This window comes from Echinops telfairi, unplaced genomic scaffold (assembly GCF_000313985.2).
Source record: "Echinops telfairi isolate 266 unplaced genomic scaffold, ASM31398v2 ScPeMD7_7474;HRSCAF=8512, whole genome shotgun sequence".
Lineage (NCBI taxonomy): Eukaryota > Metazoa > Chordata > Mammalia > Afrosoricida > Tenrecidae > Echinops > Echinops telfairi.
This window is the reverse complement of record NW_022111378.1, coordinates 3,020,952-3,039,720: the sequence shown is the minus strand read 5'-3', so window position 1 is coordinate 3,039,720 and position 18,769 is coordinate 3,020,952. Positions and strand designations below refer to the sequence as shown.

The 18,769-nt window shown below is 42.7% G+C and overlaps 1 protein-coding gene across 3 annotated transcripts in view; it reads right to left on the bottom strand.

The window, feature by feature from the left end:
- GRM7 (glutamate metabotropic receptor 7) overlaps positions 1-18,486 on the bottom strand; it is a 1,182,365-nt gene extending 1,163,879 nt beyond the window's left edge. For all 3 annotated transcript variants that reach the window (XM_004714110.2, XM_004714111.3, XM_045285644.1), the window contains exon 1: positions 17,771-18,486. In XM_004714110.2, coding sequence (XP_004714167.1) covers positions 17,771-18,289 — 519 coding nt within the window. In that variant the 5' untranslated portion in view covers positions 18,290-18,486. The remainder of the gene's footprint in view (positions 1-17,770) is intronic.
- Between the last annotated feature and the right edge of the window lie 283 nt (positions 18,487-18,769).

Here is an 18,769-nt window from a genome sequence, read left to right as displayed (position 1 = left end):
GAGTTCGAACCTTAGGTTTCTATAGAATCCTTCCCCACACCCCCACAGTTGCACTCTTACTTTAAATTCCTGATCATGTGACTTGCTTAAAGAAAGTGTGCAAGGAGTATTGCTTCATCTGGAAACCCTGATCCTGTCCACAGAAAATCAACTTAGTAGGATATTTACATATATTCCTTTATCTAGAGGCATCTAGCTGTCAACTCCTCAGGCGAGCCTTGATTGACAATTTTTTATTATTATCTAGAAGGCAGAAAAGACAAATGGTTGAGTTTGGGCTCTACAGTGGAATGTTGTGCATTCAGACTTTTTAACCTTGATCTTACCAATTATGTGACTTAGGCAAATTTATTAAGCTCTTTAGACTTATGTGTAAAGGGGGACAGTAAGTAGTTCATATCTGAAGGGTTTATTGAAAAGAAAAAGTAGTTCACACAGAAAATGTTCTTACAGCCTTTCCTGGCTCAAAACATTCCAGTTACCATCATTCTTCTTAGCCCTTTACTCGCCATGGCTCTCTGTGAACATATTTATTCTAACACATATAACCTCACACTGCAGTTTTTAAACTGTTTTTCCATAAACATGTGGTACTCAACATACTGGTTCTTGCATATACTTTGGTAAGAAATGCACTCTTGGTCTTGAAAAGACATCCATGTGAGTCTGAGGGCATATAAACATATGTGAGCAATTGAGCCTAGCAATCCAGAATTGGTCTACAACAATCCATCTGGAACAGAGGCACAGGAACTTTCCTGGTTCATATTATTGTTATGTAATTATTCAGCACATAAAAATTTAGAAACCACTATCCTTTCTAAAAAGGAACCCTGGTGGCCAAGCATTGGGCTTCTAACCACAAGGTCAGCCATTCAAAACCACCAGCCATTCTGTGCGAGGAAGATGAGGCTTGCTATTCTCATATAGGTTCAAGACTTGGAGCATAAGGGCAATTCTACTCAATCCTATAGAGCTGCTATGAGTTGAAATGATCTTGATGATAGTGAGTTTGTTTACATTTTTTTTATCCTTCCCCAAAAAGTCCTGGTTGTGCTGTCAGGTAAGCATTGGACTATACACCATAAAGAGGAGGTTCTAACCCAGCCATCACTCTGCAGGAGAAAGATGAGGCTGTCTGATTCCCTAAAGATCTACAGTCTCAGAAACCTTATATAGGGTCACTATGAGTCATAACCCACTTTATAGAAGTGATTTTTGGTTTAGTCCTTTCCAAAAGGATTCCAGATAACACTATGGATTAGGTATTAGGGTGCTTAAGTCAAGTCCAGATGTTCAAACCTATCAGCCACCCCGTAGAAGAAATATGAGTGTTCCAGTTCAGAATACAGTCTCAGAAACCCGATGTAGAGCTGCTATGAGTAACTTGATGGCAATGGTTTTGCTCCTTTCCAAAGGTTGGTCATTCTAACCCACCAGTCTCTTTGTGGAAGAAGAATGAGGTAATGGCCATAAAGATTTACCCCATGGAAATCTTAGGAGGCAGTTCGACTTTGACCTAAAAGATCATTGTCAGTTGGATCTACACCTAGGCAATGTATTTAGTTTTGATTAGGTCCTTTCTAACGTGTGGTATTTACTACTTTGTTTCCTCAATAAATTGTGATAAATTGGCAAATAAAGCTTGTGATGAATTATTTTTTATTTCTTGTAATGCTACTGGTATGACTAGCAGCACTCTGGATTAGTGTTGGGCTGTTAATCACAAGGCTTGTGTGTGGTTCAAGCCTGTCAGCGATTCTACAGGAGAAAGACAAACCTGTCTACTCTCATAAAGATGTACCATCTCAGAAATCTTATGTTGAATTTCTAGGAGTGGGAATCTACTCAGTGGCAGTGGGCTTTTGATTGTTGATGATGATGATGATGATGATGACGACGATGATCTCATTATCAGTGCCTCGCACAGTCCCTGACAAAGAGTAAGACGTCCATGAAAAAAGGTATCCCAAAATTATAGTACAATTTCAAGTTCAATTCCTTCAGGAGAGGGAATGGTATTGACTAACAACAAAACACTTTTTTTTAATAAGTTGAATTATTTAGATTTCCTTGCCACTTAGCTTTTAATTTTCAAATGTTAACTGTTTTCTGTTTCAGTCAGCTTCTGCCATCTTCAAAGAAAACAAAACAAATAGCACTTATATATTTAATTTCCAGAATTCACAAAAGTAAATAAGTGTAAGAGCAATATAAATCATTAACCTTTGAAATGACGTGGTTATTTTTGTATATTTGTAACATTCACACTTCTGAAGTTATTAAATATTAAAACTGCAAAAGCATTGGGAACATACCATATGTGATTTAAATGAGTCAAATTTTGCAGGAAAAGTTTCAGGAAATATTTTCATCATAAAATGAAATAAGATCATAAGATAAATATAAGATCATAACCACAAATCTCCATGAAAGCATGCTATGGAATGAAAACTGATCAGCTATTTCTACACTTAATGTTTGTTGCTAACAATTGTTTGTTCTTGCAAACTGTTGCATTTGCTATTTTCTAATATATACTAAAATGTGTATATATATATATAAATGCATAGATATGTATATATTTGTGTGTATGTATGTACATAGACATATAGATACGTTTAAATGAAATAAATGTTAACTATTGGTATATACCAGGGTAAGTAAAAAAGTATTGCTATACAGATTTATTCCAAACATAACATGCTTAAACATGTCTCTGAAATCATTGGATGGCGCTGCAGATAAGTTACCTCAGGAATACACATGTCTTATTCTCGTTCCAAAACCGAAGTCATCGCCAAAGAATTGACTCCAACTCATAGCAACACGATGAGACAGAGTAGACGCGCCCCTGTTGGTTTCTGAGACTGTGAGAGGACACGGCCTCATCTTTCCCCTGCAGAGCAGCTGGTGGTTTCAAACTGCTGATCTTGAGGCTAGCAGATCAACCAGGTTGCACACTGAGCTGCTACCTCCAAGGTCAGCAGTTAAAAACCGCCAGCTGCTCTGTGGGAGAAAGAGTCCATAATGATTTACACAAGGGCTGTTCTCCTCTGCCCTACAGATTTGCTGTGAGACTGAATCAACTTGATGGCAGCGGGTTTGTTTGTCTGAAGGTGTCACCCCCTATGCCACCAGATCGCCTTACTCTCTTGAGGATGCCTTAAAGGGATCCTAAAAAAGGTCCAATTAAAAGTGTTAGTTCTGAGGGGATCTGACGTGCCCATTAAATTCAAGGCCGGGAAGTCAGCTCCGAAGGTGATCTTTCAGGGGATTCCAAAGGAGTCCTTTTGATAGGTTTTCTTGAAGGACGTAGGATGATCACAGGCTCTGATTCGAAAGGACTTTTAAGAAAATAAAAATGGCAATGATGAAAAAAAAGGTCAGAAAAGTTGTGCCCAAGAATTTTGTTTCCGTCACAAAAATGCACCTGCTCAAGCATTTCTTATGAGAATCACAGTGGGATATCTAACCCCAGCCACCCTAGAGCTGTTCTAGCTTACAATTCTACCTTACAAATCCAGCTAGACCAGAGGATGTACACTGGTACAGATAGGAACTGGAAACACAGGGAATCCAGGACAGATGATCCATTCAGGACCAGTGTTGAGAGTGGCGACACTGGGAGGGTAGAGGGAAGGTGGGGGACAAAGGGGAAAGGGGGAACAGATTACAAGGATCTATATATAACATCCTCCCTGGGGGACAGACAACAGAAAAGTGGGTGAAGGGAGACATCAGACAGTGTAAGATATGACAAAATAATAACAATTTATAAATTATCAAGGGTTCATGAGGGAGGGGGCGGGAGCAGGGCAGGGGGAAATGAGGAGCTGATGCCAAGGGCTCTAATAGGAAGCAAATGTTTTGAAAGTGATGAGGGAAACAAATGTACAAGTGTGCTGGGCACAATGGATGTCTGTGTGGATTGTGATAAAGTTGTACGAGCCCCCGATAAGATGATTTTTTTAAAAAAAGAGAGGGAAAGGGATGTGTGGTAGGCTTGTAAAAATATGTGAGTGGTAGAGGATGGCAGACAGCTGCAGGTTGATGGCCTGTGATATCCGTACACCTTTAGGACCAAGAGGACCATGAACACACTCACTCTCCAAATCCAGAATCATAGGCATTCTGTCATTGATCTCAGAGAAAAAATAGTAAAATCCGAATGTGCAGCTATACCATGGTCTTAAGATACTTATGAACTCCTCGAGTATGCCTTGACTTGGCCTGGGTGAGTCATGCGGGCAAGGCTTCCAGTGCCAAACCTCCTTCCTCATAACAAGCAAACCTGCCCAAGACTTACCTACCTGGCGTGGGAGAGTTGGAGAAGAGAACTTATTCTCCAGTGAAGGGTGTGCCCCCAAATGTCTGCACTGTTTAAGCCCTACCTCCACCACACACATTGAAAGAACTGATATCATAAAATCACCCCAACCCATATCGGGAAAATATTGTTCAATGGACCTCATGTCATGCAAATGCATTACAGAAGTTAGAGCTGAGGGAACTTCAGAAACTATCTAGGCACTCCCTTAGAGCTAGAGAAAATCACGAAATTGGGAGTCAGACACGAGTTCAACTCTTGTCTCTAACAAGTTACCATAATAGGAGTAAAATAACCACTTCCAACATTTTGCTCCACTTGTACATTAAAGAGGGAGGGGTGGGAGGTCTATAGTGGTCTATAATTTTAGTGCATGGCGAAAGGGGGAGTAAATGACATGGACTGTTTGCAGTGGCCAATGGAGTGCCTTGCAGCCAGTAAGTAATGGAGAAATTGGCTAGTATTAATAGGGGTGAATGAAAAGCAAGAATCTAGAGCAACTGACTCCTCCCCCAATGGTCCTCACTTCATGAGAGTCTCCTGTCTCCTTATTAAGAATCGGGGGGAGGAATATAACCAACTTGTTCAAAGGATCATGTGAAAATGTAAGAGAAATATGTCAGATGTGCTCAATTTCATAATAAAAATAGTTGTAATCATCACAACTAACATTTATAGAATGCTCACTACAGACCCAGTGATGTGCCCAGAGACTGAAAATGAATTATAAATTTTTACTCACGATAACATTATGCCTAAGTCCTCATATAAGACCTCATTGTCAAATGGTAGTGGAAATTCGATTCATATTCAATGTGTCTCAATTGTTCCAAACCATCAAAGGATAACATTAAGTATCTTGCCTTTTAATTGAGTCTTCATCAGAGGGTGAATTATTTCCTATTCCCCTGGGTGAAGAATCAAGAAAATTCTGGACCCTGTTTTGTCTCAACCTTGAACCTCCCTTCTCAAAACAGGGATCATTATGATGAGCAGTAATGATTGTGGTGTCCTGAGCCAATCTCCATGGTGGCACTACAGGTCAGATATCAGTAGAAGAGACTACTCTGACAGCACCCGTCAGAGTGAGAGAGGACCAGAGGTAACGAAATAAGGCATAGGAACGATAAGATCTGGTTTGGTGAGATGAATGATAATAATTAGTAGATCTTACTGTGTTTTGCTCATTGTACCTTCTAACATGCCTGTCTTCATTTAGTCCTGACAATAGTCCTATAAAGAAGGAAAAAGCTATTGTTACATTATAGAAGGGAATACTGAGACGTGGCTACATGGAGTAAATTGCCCCAAAATTAGCAAATGGAAAGCAAAGTTTTCTATGCTAATTCTCATATATGAAAATTGCAATAAAATGTCCCTATACTCTGCTCCAGGCCCATGAAAAAGAAAAGGAGAAGGTGGAGAGAGAGCCCTGAGAAAGTTACAGTGGAGGGCAGGCCAGTTCTTGCAGAACACGGTGCTGTGCCTCAGGAGACCCACTTCTTGTGATACTTTTCTTGCCATTATCAAGAAATATGCAGTGAAGATTAGTTTATAAGTATGTTCCCATGTCTGAGGCTGGTGGGAACAGCATATTTATTACTGGACTTAACTGTCCCAGAAAATGTGGCCCTAGTAGTCATTCAAGCTAATAGATTTTCCCCCAACTATGAAATACAAAAGCAAACGCCATTCCCACGTCAATGTTTTTACCGAGTCTTCTTCTCATGCTTGTCATTTGTTGCTGGCCTCTTTCTTGCTGTCTTTTGCACAGAGAGATGCTACGTCACTGCTCGCTGGTGTGACCAAGAGGATGAGAAGGAGCCATGGCACCTCCATGGTGTCCTTGTTGTCGTTCTCCTAATGTTATTGTGCCAACTCTACTAAATTTAATTACAGTGAATACAGATGTACACAATTACCCTCTGTTCTGTTCTTCAGATTCTATATTTTGCTAAAATTTACTACATGCTATTCTGTTCCTGAACACTGGAAATGGATGTGTGCTGATTTAAAATGTGTTATAATTACAATTAAAAGATAGATTACATAATGATAGTGTTTAGATACAATTATGGATATGCAGACACAACATGGTCATACATTTTCAGTGCAAGTATATGATTGAACCAATATCTGGTAGGCAAAGGAATAAAGAACAGATTTTTGGTGAAGCCACAAAGACTGTTTATTGTTTGACAAACCCTTGAAGGGAGCTGAAAACTAGTGAAATTACATACCCAAGTCATGAATTCTTTGGCGGAGTGAGTAAAAACAAGGGAAATGTCTGGTCAAGTTGTTCCAAGTGAGTGCTTCAATGGATACTAAAAATAAACACATTGTTTTTCTTGGATACTTGCTTAATTTTCTGGACCATATCATGTACATCAGTGATGGCACATTCTCACTGGAGTTTGACACATACTAATAATAATTATATATACAAATGCATTGAACTAAATCTTTCAGAATTACTTGATTAAAAATATATCCGATTGCAACCTATTTAGACCCTACAGTATATTATTTTAACTATATATCAGAAAGAATGACAGGATATGAATGTTTATTCTAAAGATTTATACTTACTGTATCTTGACTAAAGTAAGTGTGTCAAAATATGATTCAAATCATTCCAACACCATATTGTTCAATTTTATGGTACAAACAAACCAACCACAAAAGTTTTAGAACCCTCACTACTAATTCTATTATATATTTAATCTTTTAAACCACACTTTCATGTAAATATTCTTCATATTATTTAAAAAGGAATCTCAATTCCCAGCATTCTTTTTTCACAATTTCAGATTTGCATATTTGACTGTGTATTCAACGTCTCTGCTTACATTTCAAGAAAACATCTCAAACCTGGTACCTCCAAAACTCAGTTTCCATTCCCCAGACTGAGCACCTCCAAAACCAATACCAAACCAGCTGCCCTGGTGCTAATTCTGACTCCTGGTGACCCCCAAGGGAGTAAGAGCAGTACTAGGCTCCAAAAGGTTTTCAATAGCTGATTTCATTTATTTATTTGTTTGTTTGTTTGTTTATTTATTTGTTTATTTTAAGTAGACAGGCAGGTCTTTCTTCTGAACTCCTTATGGGAAGGCAGAGGTCTTCCCTCGTCACTTCAGTTAGCAGTAGTGTAAGTATGTTCACTGTCCAGAGACTCCGCCTCTACATCCCCTCTCTAGTTACACAGATTTTCTTCCACCCTTATTCCCAAATCTTTCGCTCCACTCCCTTTTCCAATAGGATAGCCTCCCCTTCAATGGACTCCTTCTCAGATCATCTACCACTTGCGTTCTGGTACAAACACCATAGATCTAGATATCTATGATGTTTCCCAACAGCTACCCCTGATCCCACAGACTTATCCATTTACAGCAAGAGACTAGCAGGTCAGATTTCTTCTAGAAATCTACACTGCCCCCTACCTTTGGAACAAAAGGTTGGGGACAGTCAACAAGGCCCTACACAATCTAACTCCCTTTATCTCTGGCGTTAAGACCCCTTCATCTATTTTTCTCCACAAGACTACATGAGGCCTTTGTGGTCCTCTCCCAATATGCTGAGCATCCTATATCTTGGCCTTGGAGCTGTGACACTGGTTCTTCCCACTTCCTGGAAATGGTCTTTACCCAAGCTCGTTCTCAAACATGTTTTTTTAAGACATCAGTCTATAAGTCCAGATGGAGAGGGAGAGGGAAAAGGAGAGGGAGAGGAAGATGGAGAGGGAGGGAGAGAGGGTGGAGAGAGAGAGAGATTTAGTCTATTTTATTCACTGACATGCAAGTACCCAAAGGAGTGCATATCAGTGGTTAACTAAATATTTGTGGGGGGAAATCATAGCTCAAAGAATCTAAAAGGCAGTTCAAAAACTTAAGTGATGTCTCCAAATATTCACAACTTGAAAAGTGTAGCAATGGAATTCACTCTCACAACTAGTGGCTTCAGACCAGAACATTTTTCTCAGCCCCACTGCTATCTCAGGCCATGCAAGACATAATTTGCCATGAAAATGCATATTTCACTGAATCATATCACCGAAGCTCTCTCTCTCTCTAGCTCTCTCTGTATCTCCCAATATATATATGACAACACATAAATACATAAATATATATAGATAAATATACAATGTACAGGAGCAAATAATCAGAGAAGCTGGATTATATGAAGAAGCAGTATCCGGATCAGCGGAAGACTTATTTAAAAACTGTGATATGTAGATGACACAACCTTGCTTGCTGAAAGTGAGGAGGACTTGAAATGCTTGCTGATGAAGATCAAGGATTGCAGCCTTCAGTGTGGCTTACAACTCATTTTAAAGAAAATCCAAATCCTCAGAACTGGACCAATAGATACCATCATGATAAGTGGAGAAAAGTTTGAAGTTGTCAAGGATTTCATCTTGCTTGAATCCAGTCAGTGCTCATGAAGACAGTAGTCAAGAGATCAAATGACGCGTTGCATTATATAAATCTACTGCACAAGACCTCTTTAAAGTGTTGAAAAAGTCTAAGGTGTGCCTGACCCAAGTCCTGGCATTTTTACTTGCTTCATCTACATGTCAAAGTTGGGCATTTAGTAAGGCAGTATTTGAACTATGGGTTGACAAAGAATATCGAAGTATTCAGTGGCTACCCACTCTGAAATAGGCACCAGAGTCCATCATCAGTCTTTCTTAGTCTGGAAACTCTGTTGAAACCAATTCACGTTGGGTGGCTCTATTGGCATTTGAACTACCAGTAACATATCTTCCAGCAACACACAAGTCACCACAGTACACGTAAATGACAGACAAGTGGTGGAAGATTACCACCACTGCCTAAAAGCAAACAGATCTATCTTGAAAGAAGTATGGCCAGAAGATGCTCAGAGGCAAGAAGGATGAGACTTCATCCCATGTACTTCCGATATGTTATCAAGCGACACCGGTCACTGGAGGAGGATATGCTTGGTGAGTGGAAGCGCAGCATGAAAGAGGTGGATTTCAGCTGCAGCCCTTTTGGTTATCAGCATAGTGCTTAACTGCTGCACCACCATGGCTCCTGTACACATCTATAAAGTTTGCATTAAAATTTTAAAAAAAGAACCTACCCTGAACCTCTATGATGATTTGAACTGCTAATCTCATGGTGAGCAGGCCAATGCCCAATCCACAACAGCGCAAGTGCCCCTTAAATTAAGTAGTAGTTATTTCAAAAATATAATAAGAATAGCTATATAATTTATTGCACCCTCATCACATTCCAAACTGTATGAACATATTTCCATACATATTTCATGAAATCTCTACCTTTATCAGATAGACACACTTCTACCCTGTTTCCCCAGAAGTAAAACATCCCCTGAAAATAAGACCTACTTACAGTTTTGCCTCTCGCTGAAATATAAGGCATCCCCCCGAAAATAAGGCCCACCGTAGCTACCGTAACTCTGCACTCTGGACCATAGCCGCAGCTCACTGTTGCCTGCAGCGCAGCCGGAGCAGACAAGAAGTACGAGAGATCACTTTTAATAAAACAATAAGCAATAAATGTGTACCGTCTTCTTCTTCATGGAAAAATAAGACATCCCCTGAAAATAAGACCCAGCACATATTTGGGAGCAAAAATTAATATACGACACTGTCTTATTTTCGGGGAAATAGGGTATTAGCCCCATTTCAAAAATAAGAAAGCTGACAAGAGATGGAGGTAACTGCTTAGTCCAGGAAGTACTAAGAGACTTAGTCCAGGAGAGTGAGGCTGCTAAACCCATGTCTGCCTAACTCTGGGGCTTAATTCTTCACTGCTTCATGGTAATCTGATGAAATAGTTAAGGTTTATTGTGCCAACCTGGCTGATAAACACATATGGGGTTAGTTGAAGGGCACAGAGATAAATGGCTCAGTGAGCATTGCCTTTCTAGTTCTTGGGTCCCTTGCTTTCTGATGGTCGGACCAGGCTGCAGCTGCCTTAGCCAGTTCCTGCTTCAGCTGGCAAGGCTCACTTCCTGCAAGACATCCCTGAGGAGAAGCCACATGGACTTACCCCGATGCAGCCCTGGGCTGGAGCAGCCACGTGGAGACCCCTGCTAGCGCTGAGATGCTTATTCGTTCACTGACTCAGCTTTCCTCCTGTAGTTGGCCTCATTGTGTGTGTTTTGTGAGATTGAGGAGGGCTTTGTAGATGGGTGTGTGACATATTGACTAATGCTGGACTTATAGGCTTGGAGAGCACTGGGTTGGGATGCTTTCTTAATGTGCACTTACCCTTTATATAAAACTCTTTCTTATACATACGAGTTTCTGTGGATTTGTTTCCCTAATTTACCCAGACTTCCACATCTGACAATTCTTTTGACAGAGCTTACTTTCTCTTAGAAAATACTGGCAATTTTGTCTCCTCCTGCAGAACACAGTCAAGGAGGAAGCATGATAAAAATGTATCAATAGTATGTTAGAAATGGAAATATTTTCAATCGCTTCTTGGCCTTTTGTCTGAGATCAAGTGTAGTAAGAAATGGATATTTTCATGTACACAATAATGTAATATAGCAGCGTGAGCCCCTCTCAGTGGCCTCATTGCCAATCCTTCCATCAAAAACAAGGGAGAATCAACAGCCACAGAATGGTGAGAGCGCACGACCAGAGATGGAGGAGTCTGCAAATGACCAATTATAAATCTATTAAGCTGCAGCACTTTCATAACAAGAAGCAAAATAATCCATTACTTTGAAATTTTTCCTACCCCTCACTCCACAGCCCACACAAACATTAATGTTACATTTATTACGATGTACTTCCTGTGCTCTATCAACTTGACTTCCAGCAAATGTATTAATATAGTCCTCTAGCTTTTCACATATATCTGAATGATGAATTCCCTCACTTGAGGCTGGCAGAAAGAGTGGAGCGAATAAAATAAAGTTTAGGAAGAGCTAGCATAATCCATAATGATGGGCCCTAAATCAGGATAAGAGAAATATCTTTTCTCATTTACGTGAATGAAAAGTCTGCTGTGTATTTATTGTCTTCGTACAAGACGACTTGTTGAATAATGGATAACAAGCATCTTTGATAGGGAAGCAGGCATTTGTATGCTCAAGTTTCTTGGACTTAAGAAATTCATGTTGGTTCAGAACTGAAATAAAGTATTATTTCTGTAAATAGATGTGGTGCATCAAGCAGCATTTTTGAGATCTTTAAACCAGTAGAATTTATGAGTAGGTAAAACCACATTTTAAACTTGTCTGCAAATTTTGTAACATTTGGCCATTATTATGACTTTCAGTTTGAATTTTATTTTCCCAGCTGTACAATGGGCATAATAATATATGTTGACAGGGTTTCAATGAGAATTAATACGGGGAAGGACTTATAGCTCTTGGTATAAGAGCCAATAAATGATTATGATGATAACTACTCCTATTATTGAAAAGAGTTATAACTTTTGTTCTCATAAAATCTATGCAACATCATGTTTGATTTTATCATTTAATAACTCACTTCAAGAAGCAGAATCTAGTAATAAATATATTTGAAAGGAGGTTAATTGTCAAAACATGAAAATATCATAATGCAAATTATGGCCAGAACAATATTCTCCTCAGATAAATGTTTGCTTATTTTTTAAAAAGAAAACATTTTTTTTTTGTTTGGGGGGGCTTAGTCTTAATATGCAAAGCATATCTTTTTATTGAGCCAATATGCAAAGGGTCCATTAATGAATCTGATTATTTGTTGCAAAAATGACCCCCCAAAACAGGCATTTCAGTGCTAAGAGAACTGTTCTTAATCGCCTATTTAAGTAAAAGAGGGTGAAAAATAGAGTTAGGCTTGTTGCTGACTGTAGAGTGACCCAGGAGTTTAAATGCACTTTGTACTCCATTATACCATGAAAATGTTTCTGTGTCCTGAGGCCATCAACGAAAGATTTGCTTTAATGAAAGGAACTGAGTGTGGTTCCAGAGCTTCCGAATGGGAGGCCTTTGGGTTGCAACTTTGCATCAGAAGCGTGTCCACTCTCTCAACTACTTCAAAAGCACAAATGTTTAAAGTGATTGAAGTAAATGCTGGGACAGATGTAGAAATTTTGAATATTCTAAAATTCCAAACCTGAACTAGAAAGATTGTGCATAAAAGGAAATATGTGTGTGTATTTGTGTATATAGAGAGATGTTGAACAGTTCTCAGTCCTACACCATCTCCATAAATGTTCTTATATTTTTATATTTGAGTCCATTGTTGCAGCTACCGTGTCAGTCATCTGGTCTACCGCCTTCCTTATTGTCACTGCCCCTGTACTTTACCAAGTGTGATGTCTTTCTCCAGGTACTGGTATGTCCTGACATGTCCTAAGAATGTGAAATGAAATCTCACCATCCTTGCATATATGTGTGTGTGTGTGTGTGTTTAATTGCACACAATAGAAAACAAATTCAAGATAGTGAAAGGACATTTTAAATAGAGACCCACGCACTAGCAATGCAGGAATGCATCTAGATTCAAGTAGAGCTGAATCTGGACAGTGTAAAACATTATCAGGGGTTCTGAGATTCTGTCCATCACTTAGCCCTGCTTACCTCAGCATGCCTTTATTCCATCTAAAGACACTCCAAGTGCTGGGTGCCCACTGGTAGCATATCTTCCCAGCTTGGCCACTAAAGGGAGAAGAGCGAGCTCTTGACTTTTGCTCGGAGAGGAAAGTCTTGGGGAAGATGATGGCCAGGGTCAGATGCCCACACCTGAACCAATCTCCTACTTTGCTTGACCATAAGATGACTGAGGTGTACCCAGAAGAGGAAGCACATCATGATTAACATCCTTTGTTTGCAATTTTCCAAAAGAGAAGCTGAGTCTTTTTTCCAGGATAAAATGAAACAAAACCCTCATGATAGACAGGAGGTAAGGCTTTTATCATTTAACTTCACACGCCTATTACCTTCCTGTACCCAATGACTATGAAGTAAACAGATCCCAGACACCATTTTCCTCACAGCCTGCCTTGATCACTATGACTGGGTAGCAAAGTGGTAAAAGGATAAAGGAATAATTTGAAGATGGGAAATAAACTAGACTGAATTAATGCATAGACCCCACCCCCCTCCAAAAAAAATAGAATTCTTAAAAAGTTCCCAAACTGCCTGCCCTTTAGGGACATTATGAGTTCCACTCTAAGACAGTAAGTTTGAGGTGATCAGTAAGCCCTGATCTACAGGGCTTCATTTGTGATTCCTCATGACCCTATAGGGCAGGGTACAACTGCCTCAGTGGGTTTCTGAAACTGTAACTCTTTATAGGAGTAGAAAGTCTCCTCTTTCTCTCATCGAGCCGCTTGTGGTTTTGAACTGTCGCTTTGAGCACCTTGCAGTTAGCAGCCCGACACATAACCACTGTGCACGGGGCTTCACATAAAATACCTGTGTCTTCAAATCTAGCGTAGTATGTACATGTCTTGGTTCCTTTCCTTCTGCTCTTTTTTTTAATGCCCCTTTAAAAATTGCCCACTCACCATCTGTTAAGTAAATTTCCTGAAACACAGTAAATGTGGGGGCAGAAATTGTTATACAGATTATGCCAAATGGAACTGACACATTTATGAAAAAAATTTAAAAGAGTATATTAGTGTGTAATTTTAAGAAAAGTATTTTCCCCACCTTAGTAACCCTACACCACTTCAGGGGCCCAGTTTTATCCAGTTCTATAAAATACACAGGAAGACAGAAGGCTCTAAGTAGCGACATACGAAAGGTTGCCTCAAACGTTTGAGATGATATGTAGGCTTTAAAGAACACAAAGAGAACATTGAGACATTTACAAATGTATTTCACGTATGTGCAAGGTCACATAAATAGATACATAATGAGCTGCAGCAAGAGTCAAGTTGACCACTTTGTTCCATCTGGTTTTTGTTTTATTTGGGGGCTGGGCACCAACCAAAACAGCTCCTATTAATTCTAGTTCTATTGTAGAGACGATATCTCTGTAGACAATTCATCAAGGATGTACTGAGCATGATTTACACTCTCAGAATATTTGTTCTCAATTCAATAAAGGAGACACCTTGAATAAAAATGGCTCCAATATTTTCTACTATTAGAAACTATCAGGTGTTTTACTTATAATCACTAAAATAGTGGCCTTGGGGACATATCTTTTGGCCACCATATTATATAATCTCACCACATTAAGCCATTTGCCACACTGTGATTATTTTTAAAAATATGTTACTCTAGTCCATATTAATTTATGTTTAATCTTTCTTAGCATTAGTAGAGTATTATTTTGTACAAGCTCAGAAACAAATCTTCCCAAATCCCCGCCCTGCTGCTCCTTTGAGGCTGAGAATGCCTTGCAGGGCAGTGGCAGTGACTGAATCCCAGTTGGCAGAGCCGAGGCCACACACTAATTTCATTAGAATCAAAGTCTTGGATTTGAAAGACTTGATTCCTGTCCTCAGACATGCCACTCAGGGTGCTTACAGCAGAGGAAGAGAGAAGACTCCCTCAGCTCAAATCTTTGGTCCAGAATCCTGAGAAACTAATAGGAATCAGAAAGCAGAGATACTATTTATGTTGTTGCCCAGGTTTTAATTTTCAAGAAAGAACTTTATTCCAGGTTTTACAGCTGCAGCACCATTTGTTACATCAGTTACTATCTCATCAACATTCTTTTCTGCACACACACACACACACACACCCTTCAGGTTTCGGAATATTCTTCCTCTAGCCTTATTTCAGCATCAATTCATAACTCAAGTGGTTGGTTTGGCACAGTTCTCAGACACACACACACACACACCCATAGGAATGGAATTAAAAAGAAAATTCAAATTACTAGTGAGCTAGAATTCAATCAAAAGAGGAGGTTTTTTTTATATAGGACAATCTGAATTGAGCAGAACCCAGAGCAGATTCAACTCAACATCCTTTCACTCAAACTATGATTGTGCCTTCGAACAACGGGTCTGTGTACCACTCTTCTCTCCTTGCAGACGCTTGCAGAAGCTGGAGAACTCGAGATTGGAATGACATGTCAGGAATTTCTTTGTCACATGCACAAAACAGCCAGTCACTGAAAGATATTCCAGGATATGTCTACACACATTCCAGCATGATAATGGTTGACCAGATACCCACACCAATGGGGGTTCTGTATAACTGATGTAGCACAAGCTACAAGTTGTTGCATTTTCCCAACTCTCAGTATCTTCTCAATAAATGCAGGTGACCACTAAGGCCGCTTTTCTCCATCAGCTGTTCAATCCAACATGAATAGCAGCAACCTGCAAGTTAGAGAACATGCCTGTGTTGTCTCTGAATGGTTTTGGTGCCAACATACACTGCCTGACACTGGCATTGGGGTTCCTTTCATTCCCAGCCGCCACATGGGGCACCTCCTAAGGGTAGGGAGGAGGATTTGTCCATCTTGTGTGCTGTAGGTTTGCAACTCTCCCTGAAATCTTTCTCAATCAGCACAGTTGGCAGTCCCTTATTTGACTTCCACAAACAGTTCACTCTCCCTACAAACAGACGGACTCATCTACGGCACTGCCTGTGCTCAGAGGGAAAAGAGAACTAGACAGTAAAATAATTTCAAAACTCTGCATCAAAAATATCCCTTCGGCCTCCTGAGGGGTCCAGGAAAACACTGTGGACCTCTCTCAGTGGTTCTCAGGTGATGCCTCTGACCCTGTCCTCTCCTGCACCTTTCCCTCAAGTTGTCTAGATTTAAGCTCAAAGGTGAAGAAGGAGCTCCTGATCCTGGGATTTCCTAACAAGAGGCCCAGAATCTTCCTGAGAAGAAGCAGCACGAAAGGAAGGCTGCTGCCCTCCAAGCATTTTCGGACTTATAAATGTCTAGGGTTCTCCCTGGAGGGGTAAGTGATGCTCAGAGGCAGCAGAAGAGCCAGGCCAGCTTCCAGCCTTGCACAAGGACCCTCTCCTTCTGGCCCACTCGCAAACTTCACCCTCTTGGGAGGGAAGGGAGTAACAGTCTGAATTTCACAAGGAATTCCCTCTCCCCAATCCCAACTCCTTTAAGGAAAGCACTTGAAAGGAAGGTAGATTTTTAACTAGGAAGGGAAGGAGGTACAAAGATGCCAGGGGCAGCCCCTACAGGTAGACTGGAGGTTAACTGGGCCTGGGTATCACGAGGCAAGGAAAGCGTCAAGCATGCACTTGAAACGGGTTTTCTGAAGAAACAGAGATGAACAAGAACTTGGGAGTTGGAGCCACAGAAAAACTGAACGGGAGAAGAAACAAACAACAAAAAACAGCAGTAGAGCAGAAAGGTAGCCAGAAAAGGAGACCCTGAGATCCGAGAAGGAAACCCTCCATCATACTTCTGCACACACTGAAACTCCAACCCCTCAACCCAAAAGCCAGTCATTGCAACCCGCTGCAGCTGGGAGCAACAGGGCTCGGGCTGCGGAGGGAGCACTGCGGAACAACCCCGCCGCTCCGCTGCCCCGGATCCGCCTTCTTTGCATTCTCACCGTCGCCCTCCCACCCGGAGCTCCAAGAAAACCTGGGGCTCGCTCAGTATACTCTATTGTCTCCCCCCCACCAGGAAGCTTTCCAGCCTCACTACCGAGAAGGTCCCCGAGCTGATCTGTGGAATTAGGGTCGGCCTTTGGGAGGCGGTGGGCCAGAGGGGAGAAGGGAGGAGGCAGCAGCGACAGCGTAGTGGTTTTGCAGTTCGCATGAGCTCATCCCAGGGATGAGGTCTGAAGTGGAGGGAGCGGAAAACTGAGCGCCCAGCTCCTGCCAGTGGCTGGAGTGCCAAATGCAATTGAGGAGGTGCAAGGTTCCCAGAGCAAAGCGGCTGGGGTCACGTCTGTGGGTGGCTGTACCCCACTTGGGTCGGGTCCTGACTCCTTGGCCCTCACAGACACAGGCTACAGGTCTGGAACCCCAAAGAGAGGAAAACATCAATGGCCATCCAAACCTAGGTTAGGACCCAGCCTCTTGTTTAAGAAATACCGCCTAATTTCCCCGAGCTTGCCAGGCTGTTGTGGGGTGGGAGCCTGGGGAGTTGCCCACTTCTAAGGCGTCCTCTCCCGTCGTTTAAGCCCCTGGAGCCTAACCTACTCTCTCTCGCAGCCGCCTGGTACCTTCATGCGCCTGTTTTCGGACCATATTTCACTCTAATGCAAACCCATTTAAATCATCGCCTTGTTTTTCCGCAGATTGCTTCTTGTAAGTGAGGCCATAAATCCAGGATGTCAAGCCGGATGGAGTGGAGCTCGGAAAGGGGAGAGATGGAAGGGAAATGAACCGAGCAGGGAAGGCACCTCCTCCGGCGGGGTGGGAGAGATTCGGCCGGCTCTCCAGGGTGAAAATGCACGGAGGCTGCCCGGACTCCGCACCCCTGGGAGTCCCAACCAGCTTTTAGGATTAAGAGCGCAGGGAGCCACGTCGTGCTCCGCCCGGGAGGGAGCGCCCCCCTACCTGAAAAAGCCTCAGGATGTTGGCTACCATGATGGAGACCGAACTCCCCGAAGCCCCAATCACTCCAACTACTTTCTCCGGCTTGACGAAGACTGGGGGCTCGCCGTTGGTGCAGCGCACGTCGGAGGTGTCCTTTTGGATGAGCGCTTGGACGAACGTGAGCGACTGCTCGAGCGCATAAGTGTCCCTGGAACAAGTGTCCAGGATCCGCGCGCCCAGTGTCACGTTGGGCAGCAGGTTGGGATCGCTGTTGATCTGGTCCAAGGCATAGAGCATCGCTTCCAGCCTGTGGATCCCGTTCTCCCGCTTGATGTCGCCGCAGGGCACTCCGCTGGGACCCTTGGCGTGCACCGGGAACAACCCCCCGAGGGTGACATCCCCCTCAATCCGGATCGAGTGCGGGGCGTACATCTCCTGGCCGCGCGCCGCCGCCGCCAGCGCGCACAGAAGCACCTCCAACACGCAGCAGGGGAACTTCATCAAAGTCAGGACGCGGAGCAGCCTCCCCAGCTGGACCATGCTGCCCCGGCGGCTGGGGTGGCGGCGGCGGAGCTGGAGGGGATGGTGGCGGGCTCGCCTAGTTCCGGGCCCCGCGGGGTGAGCCCCTCCGGGGAAGCTCGGGGGGGCTCTGGCAGGCACTGAGACCAGGGGCGTCTGGAGAGGGTGCAGAGGTCCCGAGGCACCTGCCGGCCCGGGACTCCGGGCGCTCTCCGGCTCGCGGGTTCGACGCGCAGCGCTCGCGCTCCCCGGCTCGCCGTTCGCGCTCCGCTACAGCCCGGCACTGGGGAGAGGGCAGGGATTGCTATCGCTTTAAATGGTCGTTCGGCTCCCTTCCCTCCTCCTCCCACTGCCTGCTCCCTCCCTCGCAGGCTCTCCTCTCCCCACCCTCCTTTGCTCGCGCCCTCCCCCTCTAGTTTGCATCATCACGCAGGGAGGGGCTGCGTGCTGAGCTAAAGGAGGGAGGGGGGAATGGGTGGGCGGCCGGCAGGGCCCGCGGGG